At 47.1% G+C, this 22,310-nt stretch overlaps 1 protein-coding gene across 1 annotated transcript in view; it reads right to left on the reverse strand.

The window, feature by feature from the left end:
- Positions 1-22,310, reverse strand: part of EIF3H (eukaryotic translation initiation factor 3 subunit H) — a 124,477-nt gene that overhangs the window by 78,335 nt on the left and 23,832 nt on the right. The window contains exon 2 of the mRNA XM_077271109.1: positions 10,648-10,804. Coding sequence (XP_077127224.1) covers positions 10,648-10,804 — 157 coding nt within the window. The remainder of the gene's footprint in view (positions 1-10,647; positions 10,805-22,310) is intronic.

The raw sequence follows: 22,310 nt of genomic DNA on the forward strand, positions 1-22,310 counted from the left end.
CTACGGTGAACACTAAAAACTAAACCCAGGAAGGAGGAGTATTTAATCATTTTTTTTCTAGGACCGGAAAAAAACTTCAAGTGATATTATAACCTTCATGGCAAGTATTTGATTTCCCTACAGTGCTCCCGCAGGATAAACAAAGCATTACATTTTTTTTTTTATTTTATTTTTTTTTTTTTTTAAATCAAGGGCCTGTCCAGGTGCAAAAGCCACCTTTGTCTTTTTTAAAGTAATTTTCTGCTTTGGGAATCCCCGTTCTGACAATTCTCAGATTCAGAAAATATATAAAAAAATCACTTGCATTAGTAAAGCTCCATTTGCAAAGTCCGCTATGAATCTAGTTACCTGCCCCTGGCAGTGCCATGTAATGACAGCCCAGACTCCACAATTACACAAGACTCTGCAGTGTAGACGGGAAACGCTGCCACTAAAAGTGGATTGTTTTACATAGTAGGAGACCTCGTCAGAGGCACCGTGAGCTCCCCACTGCTCAGCGAGCGCCTCGGGCCTCCACATTACTCAGAGATTTCTAATAAAAGCACTGGAAAATGTGATCGTGCAGCAGATACACAGATGGAAGGAGCAGTAAATGGTGGGGTATCACTTTCCAGCATGGGCAAAGCAGGTCCTAACAAGCAGCAGCGGCCGTGCGCCACCACATGGGCCAGCAGAGGCCGCGCGCGCCACCACATGGGCCAGGAGAGGCCACGCGCCACCACATGGGCCAGCAGAGGCCGCGCGCCACCACATGGGCCAGCAGAGGCCGCGCGCCACCACATGGGCCAGCAGAGGCCGCGCGCCACCACATGGGCCAGCAGAGGCCGCGCGCCACCACATGGGCCAGCAGAGGCCGCGCGCCACCACATGGGCCAGCAGAGGCCGCGCGCCACCACATGGGCCAGCAGAGGCCGCGCGCCACCACATGGGCCAAGCAGAGGCCGCGCGCCACCACATGGGCAAGCAGAGGCCGCGCGCCACCACATGGGCCAGCAGAGGCCGCGCGCCACCACATGGGCCAGCAGAGGCCGCGCGCCACCACATGGGCCAGCAGAGGCCGCGCGCCACCACATGGGCCAGCAGAGGCCGCGCGCCACCACATGGGCCAGCAGAGGCCGCGCGCCACCACATGGGCCAGCAGAGGCCGCGCCCCACCACATGGGCCAGCAGAGGCCGCGCCCCACCACATGGGCCAGCAGAGGCCGCGCCCCACCACATGGGCCAGCAGAGGCCGCGCCCCACCACATGGGCCAGCAGAGGCCGCGCCCCACCACATGGGCCAGCAGAGGCCGCGCCCCACCACATGGGCCAGCAGAGGCCGCGCGCCACCACATGGGCCAGCAGAGGCCGCGCGCCACCACATGGGCCAGCAGAGGCCGCGCCCCACCACATGGGCCAGCAGAGGCCGCGCCCCACCACATGGGCCAGCAGAGGCCGCGCCCCACCACATGGGCCAGCAGAGGCCGCGCGCCACCACATGGGCCAGCAGAGGCCGCGCGCCACCACATGGGCCAGCAGAGGCCGCGCGCCACCACATGGGCCAGCAGAGGCCGCGCGCCACCACATGGGCCAGCAGAGGCCGCGCGCCACCACATGGGCCAGCAGAGGCCGCGCCCCACCACATGGGCCAGCAGAGGCCGCGCCCCACCACATGGGCCAGCAGAGGCCGCGCCCCACCACATGGGCCAGCAGAGGCCGCGCGCCACCACATGGGCCAGGAGAGGCCGCGCGCCACCACATGGGCCAGGAGAGGCCGCGCGCCACCACATGGGCCAGCAGAGGCCGCGCGCCACCACATGGGCCAGCAGAGGCCGCGCGCCACCACATGGGCCAGCAGAGGCCGCGCGCCACCACATGGGCCAGCAGAGGCCGCGCGCCACCACATGGGCCAGCAGAGGCCGCGCGCCACCACATGGGCCAGCAGAGGCCGCGCGCCACCACATGGGCCAGCAGAGGCCGCGCGCCACCACATGGGCCAGCAGAGGCCGCGCGCCACCACATGGGCCAGCAGAGGCCGCGCGCCACCACATGGGCCAGCAGAGGCCGCGCGCCACCACATGGGCCAGCAGAGGCTGTGCGCCACCACATGGGCCAGCAGAAGTCGTGCGCCATCACATGGGCCAGCAGAAGTCATGCACCGTCACATGGGCCAGCAGAGGGCTTGCACCATCACATCGGCAAACAGAGGCCATGACTTCTGCTACAGCTCTACACTGACATTTCTCTCTTCTCGGTGGCACTTTCTGCTGTTCTTTCCCTTATGCCATAGAACAAACCGAGAAATAACTGGGCACGTGCCAAAAACAGAGAGGAAATTAAAAAAAAAAATATTCAGAGCATTCAACTGGCAATGGCTCCACGCCATCTGAGCCTCTCATTTCCATATTTTCTCCAGTGTAAGCAGAGCAAAAAGCACAAATCAATCATCAGCACATGCAGAAAAGCCATCACAACACACTATTCTGCTGGTGCAGTCACTGTGTACATACATTACTGATCCTGATTTACATCCTGTATTATACTCCAGAGCTGCACTCACTATTCTGCTGGTGCAGTCACTATGTACATACATTACATTACTGATCCTGAGTTACATCCTGTATTATACTCCAGAGCTGCACTTGCTATTCTGCTGGTGCAGTCACTGTGTACATACATTACATTACTGGTCCTGAGTTACATCCTATATTATACTCCAGAGCTGCACTCACTATTCTGCTGGTGCAGTCACTGTGTACATACATTACATTACTGATCCTGAGTTACATCCTGTATTATACTCCAGAGCTGCACTCACTATTCTGCTGGTGCAGTCACTGTGTACATACATTACTGATCCTGTACTGATCCTAAGTTACATCCTGTATTATACCCCAGAGCTGCACTCACTATTCTGCTGGTGGCGTCACTGTGTACATACATTACATTACTGATCCTTAGTTACATCCTGTATTATACCCCAGAGCTGCACTCACTATTCTGCTGGTGCAGTCCCTGTGTACATACATTACTGATCCTGAGTTACATCCTGTATTATACCCCAGAGCTGCACTCACTATTCTGCTGGTGCAGTCACTGTGCACATACATTACTGATCCTTAGTTACATCCTGTATTATACCCCAGAGCTGCACTCACTATTCTGCTGGTGCAGTCACTGTGTGCATACATTATATTACTGATCCTGGGTTACATCCTGTATTATACCCCAGAGCTGCACTCACTGTGTACCATGCACTACTTACCTGAGTTATCTCCTGCATTATGTGTCTCCCGTGCAAGTGTAACGGGCAGAGACCATGTGTTTATACACTGGAACCAAAATGTTATAGTTTAAATATAGAATTTTATATTTATATAAATAAAAAACCTCCCCCAACTTTCCTAGGATCCTGAATGGCTCACAAGTCTCGCAATGCAGGAATACATCTGTGGCTTCAGTACACCCAGATCACTGAGCAGCATGAAGTCCATAAGACAATCGGGGCGACCATTTGCTTTACAGACGCCCCTCGTTCTGTCCCGTGGGTGGGGGGCTCCGCATGGATTCCTATACATGTAGATAAGCATGGTGGAAACGCAACGCTATATGTGAACCCATAGGGGGCACTGTGGGGAAACCTAGACAGCGAACACCCAGCTGCCCCAGACACAGAATAACTGAGGGGGTGGGTGGAGGTAGCAGGACATACTCGGCAACCGTTTTCTTGTTTTAGAGGAAAATATCAATCATATTCCAAGAATTGTGTTTTATTACAACTATTTATCGTTTTTTATACATAGATATATTTTATAGTGTTTGTATTTACAGTTTAAAGATCTCCCACTGCTGTTTGTTTCATGTGGGGGAGAGGCTGATAACAGAGAACACTAGCCTGCGTTGCGGATTACTTTCCTTTAAGGCACAGAAGCCACAAGTGTTTCCAATATCAGGTAATAAATCATGAATGCACAATGGGGCCGGGCAGAGTCCTGCAGCGCCCATCACAATGCTGCATTCACAAGAGCGCGGCTCCGGGCTTCTCTTCTGCTTAGTATTAAAACATGTGGCTGATATAAAAAAAAAAAAAAAATGGTGCCACTCATGTGGAGTAATCGGCAGCGCTTCTCCAAGGCTGGAGCCGGGATGAGGAGCATCTTGGAGCTGCACTTCATGGGCCACGGCGCTTCTTTTATGGCCGGTGGCTGCAGAGCCCGGGGGCGAGGTGTGGTCCCTGCCGCCAAGCGCAGAGTGGAACAGCAGAGACGGCGAGCGTGAGCGATCCATCAGGACGGGCTATTACTTCTCATACCCCGAGATGTCAGATCGGACGTGAAGGACGCAGAGAATAAACCCCACACACCTGGCGGAGCGTCAACACCGGGTGCACGCGAAACGGCACAGTCACCCACACTGGTGGGGTCCAGTTATTCCAGATCTCTGTGTGTGTAGACCCGGCAGGGGGTCAGGGCAGCCGGAATAGTGACACCTCCACGCTCCTGGCCTACACAACCGCAGGAACAGAGACATTCCCATAATCCGGCATCTGGACTGTGGGGAACAGTGAAAGAGCAGAAGGCCAAGCAGAGACATCCAGTCCGACACCCCGACTAATCACTGGTCACATCCAGACTAAAGGGAAACATTCCCAGCGCACTGCGGATTGGAGGGTCCGACTGCCGGGACCCCCACTGATGAACGAGGCACTGACGTGCCCACTTGGAATTTTATTCAGTCGTCTATGCTTAAGAGTCCGGTGGGCGGTCCTACTCTGATTGACTGTCCATCCCGTGAGACAGCAGTTACCGCCCACCGGACTCCTGAGCTGCAAAGTGAATACGTTCTAAACCGTTACACAGAATCATTCCCCGCGATTCAGATCCATCTGCCCCGCACGTAGGCCACGGGCTCACTTTAGGCCACACACTGTCGGGATATTTCCAGTCGGATTTGCTGAAAGTTGTAGTTTCTGCAACAGATTTAAAAAAAAAAAATGTTTTTCCTGGAAAATCTTAAATGCAAGAAAGATATGTTGTTGAGTCCCGAAGGGAAGGGTGCAGAGACACTATGGTCGTGACCTGGGACATCCATCTCCAGAACGGTTACAGAGCAGCCGCTGGTCAGATAATTACTGACGATTCCTCTTTATCAGACGCCACCTCTGCTACATCTTCCACTGGTAATCGGTGGTGCCGGGGGGAAAGACCTCCCTGCCGAATATCCTCCTGAGACCCCCTGCTGCTTCTCCCCTCCAGCTATGACGTTCACTGGTGATCGGGACAGAAATGCTTCCAACCATTATACCGGCGATGGCGCGATCCGGTCACTCGCTCGTCCATACAGATCACATGTCTATTTGTCATCTATCCCGACGTCTGTTTCAGTAAGACATGGGAGAGTTTGTACAGTTCCTCAGTTATCCCTCCTGGAAATGAATTAATAAATTGATAACAGGGAGTACCCAGAAAAAAGGAATAAGTCTGAAAAAACTCTTGTTTAATATTTCTTACCACTATGTGAAAAATGCACAATTCTCATACCGGAAGGTAGGCCCAGACGTACACCTCCTGCTCCTCATCACAGGCAGGATCACACAGGAAGGTACCACATCTATGTCTACTATTCACAATAGGTGATGTCACAGCTCACCTCCTCCTCCTGTACAATAACTGATAACACCTCTATATACAGTAGATAACACAGGATCCACCATTCACAATAGGTGATGTCACAGCTCACCTCCTCCTCCTGTACAATGACTGATAGCACCTCTATATACAGTAGATAACACAGGATCCACCATTCACAATAGGTGATGTCACAGCTCACCTCCTCCTGTACAATGACTGATAGCACCTTATATACAGTAGATAACAGGATGCACCATTCACAATAGGTGATGTCACAGCTCACCTCCTCCTCCTGTACAATGACCTCCCCCTAGATTAGAGCATGATCAGATAAGGCTTCTACACAAACAAATAGGGTCTCAATCAGGTGCTATGGTGGGGGTGACGGTCCTACATTGGCATTCATTGTTCTATGTATAAAACAAGAGTCCCTTCATCTTGTCCTGGACGCTCTGGGGCCACACACTACCCATACACACATGCACACGCCGCTCACATGCTGCAGACGCCATTTACGCAGCAACACAAACCGGCTTATGATAAATGAGTGAAGTGGAAGAGCCCTGCTGAGCCCATATTGTCTGCACATCAGATAATCCTCTGTGCTTCAGATACGACGGCCAGCCTACACAGCGCAGGGATGTGCGGTGGGGGATGACGAGAAATGAGGGGGAACCCTGGCTCCTATAAATAGGACAAGCGTCCCTTTAAATCCCAGAGTGGTGATCCGAGAGAGTTAGAAAGCCCCGCAAGGATCCCGATATGATACAAACACAATACGATAATTGGAGGGCGAGATACCGGAATATATTCAACGCACTGATGCTGCAGTGGGGAGGGGTTAATTAATGCTGCCGAGCGCAGAGCAGTCATTCGCAGAGCGGTGTCATCTACGGAATCGGCTTTAGGATCGGTGTGCGCTTCACTGAGCAAACAGTCTGCCCATAACCGCCGAGCTCTGCTACATACGGTCAGACCCCACAAGAGGCAGCTCTCCTCCTAACACTACCCGGACAGTGACGAGGCGGTGTCAGCACACGGAGGGCGATGGGGGTTAAAATTCCTGCAACTTGTTTGGAAAAAAAAAAAAAGTTTTGCAGGATCGTTATATGGGAATCTGATTTGGATGCAGTAAACTTGCTGCTAATAATCCTGCCCCTCACTCCCATGTAGATTGCTTTAGGACACGCCGAAAAAGATTTGTGCAAAAGTTTGGCAACAGTGCCCTCTAGTGGCGGGACTGGGATTGCATCGATTTACACAGTTCTGCCGGCTTCATTTTAAGCAAAAATCCATTGGTGGAAAAGCAATATGCATTGTTAATGTGCAGTGTTTAAAAAAAAAAAAGAAATACAGAGTTCATTATTCAGAGAACTGCCAAAAACAATACATAGTGTCCACTGAATAGAATAAACAATAAATCAATACCATAAAATAAGTGATATATATCAGTTATTTCATTTTATGTGGGGGGGAACCCTTCTGCAGGCAGGCGCCAGCGGTGGCATATGTAATGTGTTTCTAAATTATTTCTTTGCTGTTCTCCGGATATTCCTATTAAAAAAAAAACCTTTACAAATGGCATAGCAGCTATCGGTGTATATAGAGGTGATCCGATAGCTGTTTTTGCGCAGGCGGCGCCATCTTGTAAGAGAAAAAAAAAATTACATTCTTTCAAATAAAATGTTGCTTTTAAATTTTTCATTCACACAAGAGTAAACAGAAGAAAATGGACCCCAAAATCTGTGGTCGGAAATTACTGTTTGGGCGCACGGCGGCGCTCGGAAGGGAAGAAGCGCTGTTCTGGAGCGTAAAAATATTGCTGGAAAATATTGCGGACGCCATGTTGTGTATGAAGAGCCACTAACAAGACAAAACCACAGAAATCCCCCCACAAGTGACCCCCATATTGGACACTACGCCCTCAAGGAATTCATGTAGGGGGGAGGTCAACATCTTGAATGCACAGCTGCATCACAGAATTTTACACCATGGCGACGTAAAAATTAAAAAAAAAAAAAGGTTTTCCACAAAAATGTCCCTTTACCCTAAGTTTTTAATTTTCCCAAGAATAAATGGGAGAAAATGGACCCCACAATTTTTTCTCCAAATTCTCCTGAGTACACCAATACCCCAATATGTGGTTGTAAACCAGCACTGGGGAGCACTGCAGTGCTCAGACAGGAAGGAGCATCATCCTGGGAGGCAGGTTTTGCAGTAATGGTATACGGGGGCTATGTCACATTAGCAGAGGTCTGGAGGGACAAGAGCCGCAGAAACCCCCCACAAACGACCTCATTTTACAAACTATACTCCATCCAAGAATTCATATAGGGGAATAATTATAAAAATAATACTACTACTTATAAATTCATATACCAGTAAAACCATAACGAGGTGGTAGGTGAAAATTGTGCGGAGTACATAAGGATAAGAGGGTAAAGCCATTTTTTACAATTCATGGATGTGAGGTACACATTGAAGCAATGTTTAAAGGGAGTATCGGGGACTTTACAAAAAAAATAAAAAATGTATCTGAGCACCGACAGGCTAGTAATTGCAGCTTGTACCTGCCTGTTGTGCCTGGCGCCGATCTGCCAGACCGCTCCTGCCGGAGTTTCAGCTGCCTCTGCTGACGGGACGGGGAGGGACTTCCGGCATCATTCTGACTGACAGCCGACTCTTCAAGTTCGGCAGCAGGGATCTGGCTGTCAGTCATTATAAACTCGGAAGTCCCACCTCGTGGACAGAGAGGAGAGGAAAAGACACAATTTAATGCTAAGGGCAGGTTTCACAAATGTAAAGGGGTAGTCCACAAACCTTTCTGAACCCCTGTGCCCCCCCAGTAGAATAATAATTCCTATACTCTCGTCCGGTGCTGGCGCTATTCCAGCGGTGTCTGCACGGTCTCCCGAGGTTCGCGTGACGTTGGCTGCGGAGATTGATGACAATTGGCTCTGGCTTCACTCTTCCCAATTTGGATGTAATTTACATGTAATGGCTGTGATTAGAGGGCAGTTCTCACTTCCTCCGCATATCTTGATTTGTCAGAAGGAGAGGAGAGTAATGCCAGCGGTGATTGGCCTCAGTGATCGTGTGACATACTCTCCAGGGGCTCACATGACGTTATGTCCCAAAACTGCTGCAACAGTTCTGGTACTGGATGCGAATACAGCTTATTATTTTACACTGGGGAAATATCAGGACTGCTCGGACAATCCTTTAAAGCGGATATCCGGGACTGTACAAAAAAATGTATCTAAGCGCTAACAGGCAGCTAATTGCAAGCTATCTACCTGTTCTGCACGGTGCTGTTCTTCCTGGGCACAGAGGTCACAGACCGCTCCTGCCGGGGCTTCAGCTGTCTCTACTGACTTGACGTCTACTGAGCAGAAGCTTCTTCTCGTGTCCCTTTTTGAAGCATACTCTGTACCCTTTCTGAGTTCTTCTGCTCCTCACAGTTTGGGGAACCTCACCGGTTAAATGCTGCCTTGGTGCAATACAGGCACCTTCAGTTTCAAAAGTACTGGGACCCTCCGGACTGATGGCTGAGGCTTGAAGAGTGGGACCCTGGTGTAGAAGTTATCCCCACAGAGGTAAAGACCCTGATCCAGGGGTTGTCTTCTATTACCCTTTATGACTTGAATAAATCTATCGTAACACGCAGTATCTCTGGTCTCATCTCCCATTGATTTCAACGGGGACAACTATAGTCGGCAATTGCAAAAGGAAGCTGCCAGCAGCGGATCTTGATGATTTGTCCAGGTGCATTCAGCACGGCAGAACCTTCCTTAGATGACCATTAGTAACCTCAGTGATGGCAGCCGGGGCTGTAAGTGCCGAGATTCCTGCATGTGTCGCTCATAGTGCAGACTGAAGAAATCTTAACATTTTGACAATTTTGCTTCCTTTTTTCAATACATCTATTGAACCAGTATTTTCTATCATTCCAAGAAAAAAAAAACATCATTGTACTGAACGCAAGGTGAAAACAGAGCAAAGTGAAAATTCAGGCCATAAGAAGCAGGATGCCCTCCAGATTTTCGGCAATACTGTAAAGCACTTACAAATTTTTTTTTAATCCATTCATCAAAAACAAAGCGAGTTTACAGGAGGAGAAAAGGCTGTTTATCATTGTGTCACATCGCGCAGCGTGGCTCCTGCTAAATTGATTTACACTTGGTAAATCGCAAGCAGAAGAATATTTTTATTTCATTTTTTGTCAAACCTGATTTTTATTATTGTCTCCTTGGCTGCGTAATTAACCCTTAATGCTTTCAGCACCAAGTGAAATCAGCCCTCATCTCATACAGACGCGGTGCGGCACAAGGTCAGACCTTTACTGGAAGGCGGTGGCAACGTGCAATGGACAGCAAAAGTGAATGTGATTTATTTATGAAAAGCTTCATAGTGCAGCAAGATATGAGAATCCTACGGCCGCAGTGAAGGCTGTAGCCCATCACTGGCCACTGATTACTTGGCCCCGCCGAGGCGCTTGCAGCCCGGCACCGCCGAGGCGCTTGCAGCCCGGCACCGCCGAGGCACTTGCAGCCCGGCACCGCCGAGGCGCTTGCAGCCAGGCACCGCCGAGGCGCTTGCAGCCAGGCACCGCCGAGGCGCTTGCAGCCAGGCACCGCCGAGGCGCTTGCAGCCAGGCACCGCCGAGGCCAGAGCCTTGCGTCCCAGTTCCATCAAGCACTGCGGCGCTCACCTGACAAACGTCACAAGACCACCAAGGACACAGGCTTGGAGAGAAGCAGTGCGGGGCCAGGAGGTAGCATGCTGCCCCCAATATTTACCAGGCACAAGTAATGGACGACCACTTTACGCACAGCAGCAATGCAACTTGAATTATGAGCAAAATAAGACACAGGTGACCTCGCTTTTTTCTTTTTTAAAAAGGTACAAAAAGTAGTTGCAGGATTACTGTAGATGACGGCAGCCACGTTAGCACCTTGCTTCCTACACTAGACCTGGTCAGAGGCACGGTGGGGAGCGTCCGATTGCATACAATAGGCAGAGGTTTTTTTCTTCATACCTTCATCAAACTCTGCATCCTCCTCCGTGTGTTGTGGGAAAGGGAAGCAATTCGTTATTTCCAGCCGCTCGTCCACCACGAGGCCGAGGAGCACTCCCTGCACCACCTCGCTGCCGTGACCTTCCTCTTGATAGTGCTTAATGATCTTCAGAACCACCTGCCGAGAGAAAGGGCGAAACGTTACCACCTCAGGAGACAGATTCTAGCCACTCTAAGAAACAAGAGTCAGAAATCATGTCAAAGATACAACTGCAGACATTGACTGATTCTTGCTCTGCCCACGACGCCATGTTACACCATTAGCATAGACTGGGAGGGTCGGACATGAAATCCACCTTCCACTATCTGTGTTGGGCCATCCATGAACTTGGACCCCGACGCCAAAGACCAAAGTGGCCAGTGCTTCTAGGAGATAAGCTGGGATCTGACAATTATTGTACTGCCATCAATAAACTCTTAGTCTGGGATTAGTACGGAGTGGAGGGTTCACAGACCTTTCGTTCTCGGTCATATTAATAGGTGATATTATATGTCGGCCATACGTACTGGCCGTCCTCCGGCTTCTGCAGAAACAGTGTAATATAAAATACAGTAAGAACAAGGCCTTGAGTTGTGAGAGGGAAGCTGGGAAAGCAGAGTCGTCCATCATCGCTTCCAGGGACGAGCTGCGCCGCGCTCCTGCCGCTCGTCATACAAGCCGGTAATGTATGTAGCGTTCTCCTAGAAGTCCGGCACCGGAGTCGTGACTTACAAAGATCTTCTGCCAGAGCCGAACGGAAATCCATCATCATAGCATGTGCGCCCCCAGACGTGGGAATCAATAGTGCTTGGTAAGGCCGGTTTCACAGGTCCTGATATTTCCGTTACCGGAGATGTCAGTGCCCATGTGTGTAATAATTGCGCCACATCGGTACCACATGCATGGGCGCCAGGGAAGCAGCAGTAGAGTTAGCGCTGTTCCCCGGCCATTAAGACGGCTCTCATCACAATCAGCACGAGCAAGGGAGAATGAGGAGAGTTATAATCAACTAATAACAGCGACAGCAGGTGGTTACCACCGGTCAGTGAGGCTGCATTTCCAACCAGGCTGAACTGTGGTGACCTGAGCACCGTGAGAAAAAGTCAGTGATGAAGTCACCGCAGTTCAGCTCACTGAGCTCACAGCAGATCATGGTAAGAATTTCACCGCCAGTCACGGATGCTGCGCTCCTAGCAGCTCATTCCTCAGTGGTTCTCAACCTGGACAGTCGCATCTTGGCACCGTCCAGGTTGAAAACTATTTATCCCCCAGATATACATTAAGGCGTGGGGCAGAACGACGGCTAGGTGAGGGATATGGTTGTTTTTTTTACTTTTGTTTTATTGCAGGAAACGAAGGATTCAGTGGAATTAGGCGTTAGGTGAGTATAGCGGTGTTTGCTATTTTTAAATAAAAATGGAAAAGTGTGTTTTATTCCAAATAAAATACTTTATTCTGGCTGTGTGCTTATTTACCATATGACTACAGGATTAGTAATGGATAGTGTTCTCAGACGCCTCTCCATTACTAATTCCTGGGCTTGATGTCACCAGGCAATACAAAGGTGACATCAACCCCACAAATATGAACCCCACTTGCCACCGCTACAGCGCAAGTGGGAAGAACTGGGCAAAGCGCCAGAATTGGCGCATCTAATAGATGCGCCTTTTCTGGGCAGCTGCCGGCTGCTGTTTTTAGGCTGGGGGCCTATATCAATGGCCCATTACCAGCCTGAGAATACCAGCCTCCAGCCGTTTGCTTTAGCAAGGCTGGTTGTCAAAAAATGGGGGGACCCCAAAGCAGTTTTTTGTTGGTTTTTTTTAGCCATGAAGCCTTTTTCTTACACCAATGGCTCAGACAGAAAAGGCCTAGGGTCAGACACTTGTTTCTGGCAACACCAATCACTTAGGCTCAAATTATGAAGTGGTCTTGATTGCTCACCCCGTGTGTCTGTATCCAGCCTGGAAATACTCAGGTTGCTCTCTTTTATTGTGCGGTTAAAAAGATATTCCCATTTCAGTAACAATATGGCATCACTTAACTGGGGCCTCCGGATTCTGATAATGTAGAGGCTGCAACATTACACTTTTTTCTTTTTTTGCAGAGGGAACTGCAGCCATCCCCATTGACAAATTGCACCATCCTGCAGGAGATCACCAGGAACATTTCTGTGCAGAGGAATCACTGCTAACCCTTCATTTTCTGAATCGTTGGGGAGTACTCCGGGATCTGACCCACAGTGGCATTAATTCATAACCCATCACCTATTGATATAGCAATATCCCTTTAAGGGGGACCTGTCACCAGGTTGAAAGTGGCCAGTTTTTATTCCCGCTGTCCCCCTGAGTAATCCACTTTTTTTTTTTTTTTTAAATCCGCCATAGAATTCCATAGATATGGTCCTTTTCATTTAGTGCTGATATTTATGGTCTTGCTCAAAAGGGGTGTGGCTCACAATGTAGAAGAGCCTAAAGACACGCCCCCATAGAGCACTCCTTTTTTATTAAGTGCATAATGACCTGAAAAAATAAAGGCCCATATCTCTGGAGCCGCATGGTGGATTTAAAAGAAACGAAAAGTGACTTACTTAGGGGAGCAGTGGAAATAAAATTAGAGCAAAAACCAGCCACTTTTGACTTAAGGACAAGTCCTCCTTAAAGACGAGTCTGCCAGATGTTTTTGGCCTATTAAGTCAGGGTAACAGAACCAAAGTTATTTGGGACATTACAGTGGTCTGAACTGAGCTGGGTTCAGAGAAATATATGAAAACACATTTTTCATCCAGAAAGAAAAATAAAAAACAAAATAAAGGGTAATCTCCGTTTATTAGGTAATTTTTACTATGCCCTAATTAAAAAAAAAAAAAAAAATGCCATCAGAATAGGATCCCCATGCAGGGAATACGCAGAAAATGTGAATTTATACTTTCAATTAAACAACAAAATAAGAGAGAAATAAGGAGGCAACAGTGATAATGGATTCAGAGTAAATGACCAGCAGCCATCACCTGCGGTACCAGTACAATACTTGGGTGATCCCAAGCCGCAGAGGATCCTGCAGACGTGCGCGCCTCGAGGGGACCACGTATGTGTAAATGGAGCGGCACACAGATACAACAGCTTGCACTACAGACCTATACGGCGCGCTACATTTTCTGTGACCTGTAATTCAGTTGTGTCGTTGAGCCTCCGCAGAGCATTGCTAGAAACAAAAGGATATGGATGCCGCGCTCCACGGGAAGTCACACAATTGAAAGAGAAAAAAAAATAATGTGTCTGGGTACTCCGTGAACACAAAAACCTATACAGAACAAAGATGGGTGATACAGAAAACAGTAAGGCACAACAGATGAATTACAGGATGAACTGAAAAAAAAAAAAATTCTATATATATAGATAGATAGATAGATAGATAGATAGATAGAGAGAAAAATTTTCAATAAACAGCGCCATCCTTGACTTCAGGTTGTGTCTGGTATTGCAGCTCTAATTCATATTTCAATGGAGCAGAGGAATGTGATGCAAAGAGGCAGCTGCGCTCCCTTGATCTTAGAAAACCGCCCCTTTGTCCCACTGTACAGCCGTCAAAACAAAGTCTAATTGAATGTCAGACCCTAATATACAATCCCAGTTTTCTGCTATATGTTTCCGGTACTTTCACGGGTGCTGAGGGGTTTGAGGCCTCATGGACACAATCGTATGCGGATTCATGTCACCTCCCAGTTGTTCATAACCATAATAATGGCACCAAAATTAGTCAGTATTGTGGTTGCAAAAAAAAAATAAAAAAAATATTGGGGATAACTTGTTTTGTATTAATACCTCTACCCTTAGCGTTTAGGAGTCCAGTGGGCGGTTCCACTCAGTGATTGACAGCTTACCCTGTTGTGCAGTTAGACATCGTTATTCATTGTTGGGTAAGACCGCCCACTGGACTCCTAAATACAGGCTCATAATATGCCGTGCAGCACTTCTTGGGGTGAATACCTCCCTGACAGTCGTGTACAAAGACGCCAAACATCAAGTAAAAGTCTTAAAGCGGTGTCCCGGTTTTGTGAACCCTCAGGCACACGGCTGCCGTTTGTGTTACAGAAACCAGGTAGTCATACACCTAATGGAAGAGAGAAGAAGTAGGACATCACGTGATTAACAACTGACGAGCTGAATCCTTCTAAGCTCTATGTAGAAACAGGAGGTCAATTTTCTCTGTACAAGTCATCAGTCACTGCAAAAGTCCCTGGCAGAGGGAACAGGAGCAGCGGGGTCAGGAGATGAAGAAGGGAATGATAAATGCGGGGACAAGAGACTTCCTGTTTCTAAATACAGCAGAGGAAAGAATTATCTGGGTAGAAGGGCAAAATGAGCAATTGTAAGTACACAGTGCTGTAAAATATGACAACAAGAAGATGAGGAAGGCTTCTATAAAATGCATTTACTCTGGCCGATAAACGGGAACACTTGTTGCCAATTATGAATCTAACCAAGTGAGCAAACAGCCCAAAAACAAAATGCTAGTTCATGTAAATAGTGGTTCTCGACAGCACATTGTCCTGCGCAAACAGATGTGCTGCCGAGAACAATAAATATTCTATGAGCACAGAAGTGCCGCTGGCCTTTCCAAACTAATAACCAGGATAGCGGTGGCGTTTGGAAAGTCGGGCCCCACAATATGGGCCCCGTGCACACATCTGAGGTCCTACCATGATGTCGTACACCCAGCGGATTGGGTGGCCTTTAGGTCAGTCCCGAGGACGATCACGCACTGACTCTCCTGCTGCTCCGACCGTCTGCCCGGTCATTACCGCTAGGGACCCATTCTGCTTCCAATCTTACGTTAGGCCGTGTTCACACTTGCACTATGACTTTTCGGTCACTTGATGGCGAGAATCGCGCAAGAGGCAGCAAAACAGGGACGGACCCCAGTACGAGTTAGAGAGCCCTCCAGCTGACGTTTGGGAGCCATGGTGCTCCTCCTGTCCGGGGTCCTCACCATTCCATCCTCGTCGGTGACTTCTGCGGACCATCAGGCCCACGCGGACGAGCTCCCCTTCTGCACGCAGCTCACAGCTTACGATGGATACATCTCTATAGCAACGAGATTCCAGAGAAAAATGAACAATAGACGCTTTCTTCTACCTGTACGATTTCCTCTAATGTGTGTGTGATTTGCTATTGTGTGGCCGTGAATCCCCCGATGGCGGCGGCCCCTTCCTCCGTGGATGCCCGTGCTCCTCCGCAGCCTTCCAATCAGTGTAACCTCTGCCCCGTACATCCGTCTGAAGAGCCTCGGCTTTCTACAGCTCTCTCCTCGGGAACAGCTTGATTTCGGCAGCCGCTAATGTTATAAGAGAACATTACATGTAGAAATCTCTTCCCCATTGTCATCGTGCCGAGGAGCTCGCCTCTACAGCTCACAGCCATTGTGCTGCCTCCGCTATCAGTTACCGGTCCCGCTGATCACATACTTGCCGGGGCCGGTGATGATGGAAGTGACCATTAAACTGGCAGCCCGATGGCCACGACACGCTGTGGGGGCAGCAATAAGCCCCCCTATGACTCACGCCATCCGGTCATTAAAGGGGCTTCAGATCACTGGAGGAAAACTCTACAACTTTCTACTGGACGTTCAGGGGTACTGATTAACCCCTTTGCATCAATTTCTAGCAAAAGATGCATCTCTTAGTGGGCTGCTTGCTGTAGTTTTGATATAATCCCTGTTTCCTTTGCTGTAGCAGTGGTCAGAATTTGCATGACTACGCCCACAGAGACCCTGATTGGCAGCTTGTAGAAAATGTACACAGGGAGCTGCCAATCAGTGGTGGGGGGCGGAGTTACACGATTAGCCTGACTGACTGGCAGGAGACACTTCTAGTCCTGCAGTGATAACCTCCTGCAGATAAAACACTGATTGTACTGAAATTAGAGCAAGCTGCTGAGCAAGTGAGATCACAGGAATCAGGATCTCTTCCCCCTACATTATGATGCTCTCAGATTACAAAGCAAAAACTTGCTGACCGATTCCCTTTAAAAGCACAGCTGTCACTTCACCTAAAATAATAAACATTTTTCTGCCCTTTTTATTTAGAAGGTATATCAGATTTTGGTGCACATAGCCAGTTTACTATATCCAGGAACCCTCCTGATTCTCATGCTTGTTGTGTCAGCACCATCAGTACTAGAGATTCCTTCTACTCATTCTTCAGCTGTAACAAGAAAAGTCTTTATGCCCTCATTGCCTACAAGTTAAAACAGATTCTGGTGTTCATAGCCAGTATACCATGTCCTAGAACTGTTCCAATTCTGATGCTTGCTCTGTCAGCACCATCAGTGCTGGAACCTTTTTTTCCTCATTCCTTAGAATGCATGCCACTATCCTATGTCCTAAAATGAAAATTTGTCTGTTATGCCTTTATGTAGCTAGAAAGACGAAGCAGAGAAACAAAGCAACGCTCCCATTTCCTGTAATCCATCTTAGGGGGGGTCTCTGTGACTGAAACAGGATTACACTTGACAACAGGCAGTGGACGGCAAGTTACACAGGAGGGAGGCACTATGTTAACGCTCGTATACAAGGCCAGATATGGACTCACACAGTAATTGTAGCTGACTCAATGGCCATTCATCAAGCCAAGAAATAATGTATGGGGGGAAACCAGATACATGGTCAACAGAACGTATACGGTCTACACAGTGCGATGTGCTGTCAAAAAACATCACAAACGAATGAGCATTTTCCCTGCCGGTAGATTGTCTGCTTGTGTGAAGAGGACACCAATCAGGAACTCTCCTTATGAACGCTTGTTCGCCGTGTCAGCCAAAAGGGCCTTCAGATGCACCAGGTAAATTTCTCACTGAGACATGTAGTAAAGCCGGGTAACTATCAGTACGGCCATTTTTTACAGCTCCAAGGTTTTATCCAGAATTTTAGGAAAACGATTAAAATTATTGGAAACTGTGCATAATTTACCCATAGTGTGAAAAGAAGAGTTACGGAGACAAGAAACCCTGGAGCTGGGTTATCCTGTCAGTACTGGCTGCCGAAAACTTGTCATCCAGATTGGACAACTAAGTTAATTTTACAAAAAATAAAAAAATCCAAATGATACTACAAAAAAAAAAAAAATGTTGTCACCATCAATTGTTAATTAAAATTTTCATCTTTGAGGATTTCTGCAAAAGTTTAGAATAATTTAAAAAATCTAAAAAAATAAAAACACAACCAACAAGTAGGGCCGATGCCAGAGCATTGCAGAACACAAAACCCCTCCGAGAAAGCAACTAAGAACAAATAAAGTAAAAGTCAGCGTAGTGGCACGTACATCCGAAGCCAAAACGGGCAGGCTCGGGAGGCTCGGTGCGGAGAGTGAGTTAATTAAGCTAATCACCACCATTTGGTCCAATGAGCCGACACAAAGCCAGACCCGGGAGCAGCTGTTATCAACGCTTACGCTCAAGTGAGACTTCGCACGTCGCCCCCGAAGCTTGAAACGTGAAATCTCTCGAATTGGACGACAGGAAGAAAAAAAGTAAGACTTAAAAAAAAAAGATTAAAAAAAATCACAATATGATGCGCGCACCGTCCTCGGGAGCCTCAATTTACCGTAGAGCACGAGAACATATCGGGAGCGCTCTTTAATTATCCAATTAAGCTAATTACAGGAGGAAGACAAAAGGAGGCCTCAGGGTGCTTGGTGGGTTGAGGGCTTGTGAGATGAGAGTTGCATGATAGAGCAGAGATAAAACAAAATCCTATAAGCAACGAAGAGCTGAAAAAAAATTGGTGACTTATCCAATCCGCGCAGCGCCCGCCACCCAAATACAGCGGTCACGCGTCCTTAGCTTTTGGGTCAACACATCACGAGACGAATAGCAAGAGATGACCAAGATGGGTTCCCCTCACACCTATCACGGTATGATGGTCTGTCGGGAAATGGCCATGCTGTATGGGGCCACCCACTGGTTGTGATGTCCGTCAACAATTTCGTTATAAAATTGCGATTAATTGGGAGCCACCACAAAATTGAAAAAGAAAAGCAACAGGCGTTCCACGACCAAGTTTCTAGACAAGATTCACTGACCTAAACGCAACAGCCTCAAATGTGGAGTTCAGGCCAACTTACAGCAAATGTGGATATGGCAGATCATACAGTGACCCTCAAACTCTGATGGGTGAAGCCAGCCAAGGACGGGGACCAGGAGGGGGCCAATATCTCAGCCTCAATTACTCCAGGGGACAAGTTGACCTTTTAGAACTATCATCATCGACCATAAAAATAAAAAAAAGTTTAGTAGATACTAAATACTTAGGTGCTGTTACAGATTTGTTACTAAAGGTTTTTTGTGTGATATATTTGCATATATGAGAATTATTCTGGTCTGTGACCGTCGTGTGGCCATGACTTACCACCACTACAGGTTCACATCCAACAATTCTTTAAGCTCTTTTCATCCTCTTTTGCCTCACTATTTTAGTATTAATTACATAATTGATTATTCCAAGACTTTACACGTGCTGCGCCGATTCTTTGGAATGCATTACCTAGGTTAATACGATTAATCCCTAATCCCCACAGTTTTAAGCGTGCCCTAAAAACTCATTTGTTCAGACTGGCCTACCGCCTCAACGCATTAACCTAACTATCCCTGTGTGGCCCATTAAAAAAATAAATAAATAAAATTAATAATAAAAAAAAAAAAAAAAATCAGGTTCCCTGCATCGTGTTCTCATACACTTTATGCAGTTAATAGCCTCTGTGTCTGTACTGCTACATACTTAGGCTGTTAACTGGTTCATGCAGCTTTACATGAACACCCGAGCCTTACACTATGGCTGGTCCAAATAACTAAAGCAATTGTTACCATCCACCTCTTGTGTCTCCCCTCTTCCTCATAGTTTGTAAGCTTGCGAGCAGGGCCCTCACTCCTCCTGGTATCTGTTTTGAACTGTGATTTCTGTTATGCTGTAATGTCTATTGTCTGTACAAGTCCCCTCTATAAGTTGTAAAGCACTGCGGAATATGTTGGCGCTATATAAATAAAAATTATTATTATTTTTAATACAAAATTAAATATTGCGTTTTAACATTTCATAATTTTTTGCAGACACTCGGGGCTGCCATTTGTATTTGCTGGTGTGTTAATACTTACACATCACAGATACGGTAGCCCCTGGGCATAGGAGAGTGAGGTCTGTGCCCGATCACATCTCCTAAACTGTGCTTGCCTCTGCTGAGAGCTGGACATCCCCTGGGCTACTCAGTCCACAGCTGTGGGGGGAGCAAGGTGCCATTTTATTGTAGTCCAGAGTTGAGCTCCGAGCTACAATTTCCCCCCGCCACCACTCACAGTGTTCTGTGGTGAGCGGTGACAGGAGGACCGGGCAGCGGCGGTGAGCTAAGGTTACGGCGGCCTGGTATTGAACTACTAATTCCAGGCTGCAAAGATGGCAACAGCTCTGAAGAGGAGTCACCGCTAATGTTCAGACCACAGAAGTGACATTACTCCCACTCCTGTGCGTTGAACGCGGATTCCACTCCGCAGTCATTCTAACGCCTCATTCAGGTGTCTGCAATGCAGGGACGTCTGAATGAGGCTTTACTGTGGTGTCTGTAAAACGCATCAGAAGTGTGAATGAGGCTTAACAATGAGTGAGCAGGGCCATGTATCTAATCCGATCATGTGTGATACAGTGTGTAACTAATCCTATGAGGTGATAAAGCGAGCTGTGCAGCGCCAACAAAAATGAAACTGGCACTGCCAGCCGTAGTCATCTTGGTTTCATATTGCAGTCACCAACAAAATGTCTCGGCACTGCGATCCTAAATTTCATCCCCCCTCATCCTTTTGCATAGCTCCAGAAGGGGAGGGGGAGGAGAGACATCTCACATGTGATCAGACCCCGCCCACATTTACTGCAGTCGTAATGCGAGTCAACAGTACACTAGGCCTTCATGGCAAGTTTCAGCAGCTGCTCCTTTTAGTGTTTAAAAGTTAAACATTTCAACACTAATCTTTTCATACTCTACGCCACTAGTTTGCCGGTGCAAAATTTCAGGAAAATCAAGCTGGTCAAATATAAATGTATTTAATGAGATGAACACAGAGGTATGGGTCTCACTGAGAATATATATATATATATATATATATATATATATATATATATATATATATATATATATATATATATATATATATATATATATATATATATATATATATATATATATTGTCACGAATATTTGAGCCCACAGATCCAATATATGTCCATTTCGCAAACCGGCGAGAATATCTCGCCATACAGATGTCACACGGATGTTTGCGAGAAAATCGCATCCTCGCACTGCACACGGATGACATACGGATCACTGTTCAGGGAACATTTCGGCGATTCTCGTCCCTGTAAAATGGACCGATTTTTTATACATCGTTTCTGACTCCAGCCTAAAGGAGATCCCCCAACATTAAATATACTGGTATTTTACTTACTGATCAGAAAGGATCTGATTGTCAGGACCTTGCAAAAGAACAGGGGCAGCAGCATTTTTTTCCCCTCCACAGCAGCACTGCCATCTATCTGCAGTGTAACACAGCCCTATGTATGTGAACGGAGCAGCTCCCTTTGCCACTTTGACAGTAAAAATGAAGGAGAATTGACCCCATAACTGAGCATATTTACATAATTGTATAATAATAATTGGGAATATCCCATTAAAAAAATAAAATAAAAAAAGTAATATCTGCAGGTTATTTTACCTTTTTTTCCCCCTACGGTTGGATTTATTTATTTTTTTAAATTTTTGCAAGGTTGTTTCCACCAATCTCTCCTATCAGGAAACAATGTACAGTCCTTAGTTATGTCAACGCTGTGTTTTTTTACTTGGAACCAGAGGTGACTCCAGGTCACCAATAAGCTGCAACCTGAGAAAGAAGATGGACTTTTCAATGACTGTCCAATAATACGGAAAATCTGATGGTTCAGAACCTGTCCGGTCCCTTTTAGGCTGCATTCATTTATATCTTCAGTTTTAAAGCGAAGTCTTAAACAGGTAAAATTTAACTTTTATTCTACTTATACATACAGTATGTAGCAAATATTTTATACGTACCTGCCTGAAATCAGCTGGGCAAGGAGTTCGGCAAGCTGGAAAGCCCCCAAGGCAAATGTTAGGATTTGTTTCAGCTTTGTGGTATTGTGCTTTGTGGTAGTGTGGTGCCACCTGCAGGTCATTTTGCTTTACTGCACTTTTATGAAAAATAAGTGTTAAAAATGTATTTTGTGATCACGTCGTGGATGTGTGGTTTGCTTGGCCATTTTCTTACTGAAGGGAGCAAGTTTACTTTTCAAATGGTGTATCACTGTGTGTGGGTGCAGTATGAACGGAGATACAAAGGAATCACCAAAAAAATAGTGTTTTGAAATATGGAAGGATTTAAAAAAAAAAAAAAAATTATATATATATATATATATATATATATATATATATATATATATATATATATATATATATATATATATATATATATATCTCTCTCTCTATCTCTCATGTCCCTCCTCAATATCCTGGGTTGCATAGAAGACAACTGACTGCAGCAGGAGCCTCCCCCCGCTTCAGCTCTGTCTGCATTAGAACAAAGATCGATAAGCA

The sequence above is a fragment of the Ranitomeya variabilis genome, chromosome 6, assembly GCF_051348905.1.
Source record: "Ranitomeya variabilis isolate aRanVar5 chromosome 6, aRanVar5.hap1, whole genome shotgun sequence".
In the NCBI taxonomy this organism is placed as follows: Eukaryota; Metazoa; Chordata; class Amphibia; order Anura; family Dendrobatidae; genus Ranitomeya; species Ranitomeya variabilis.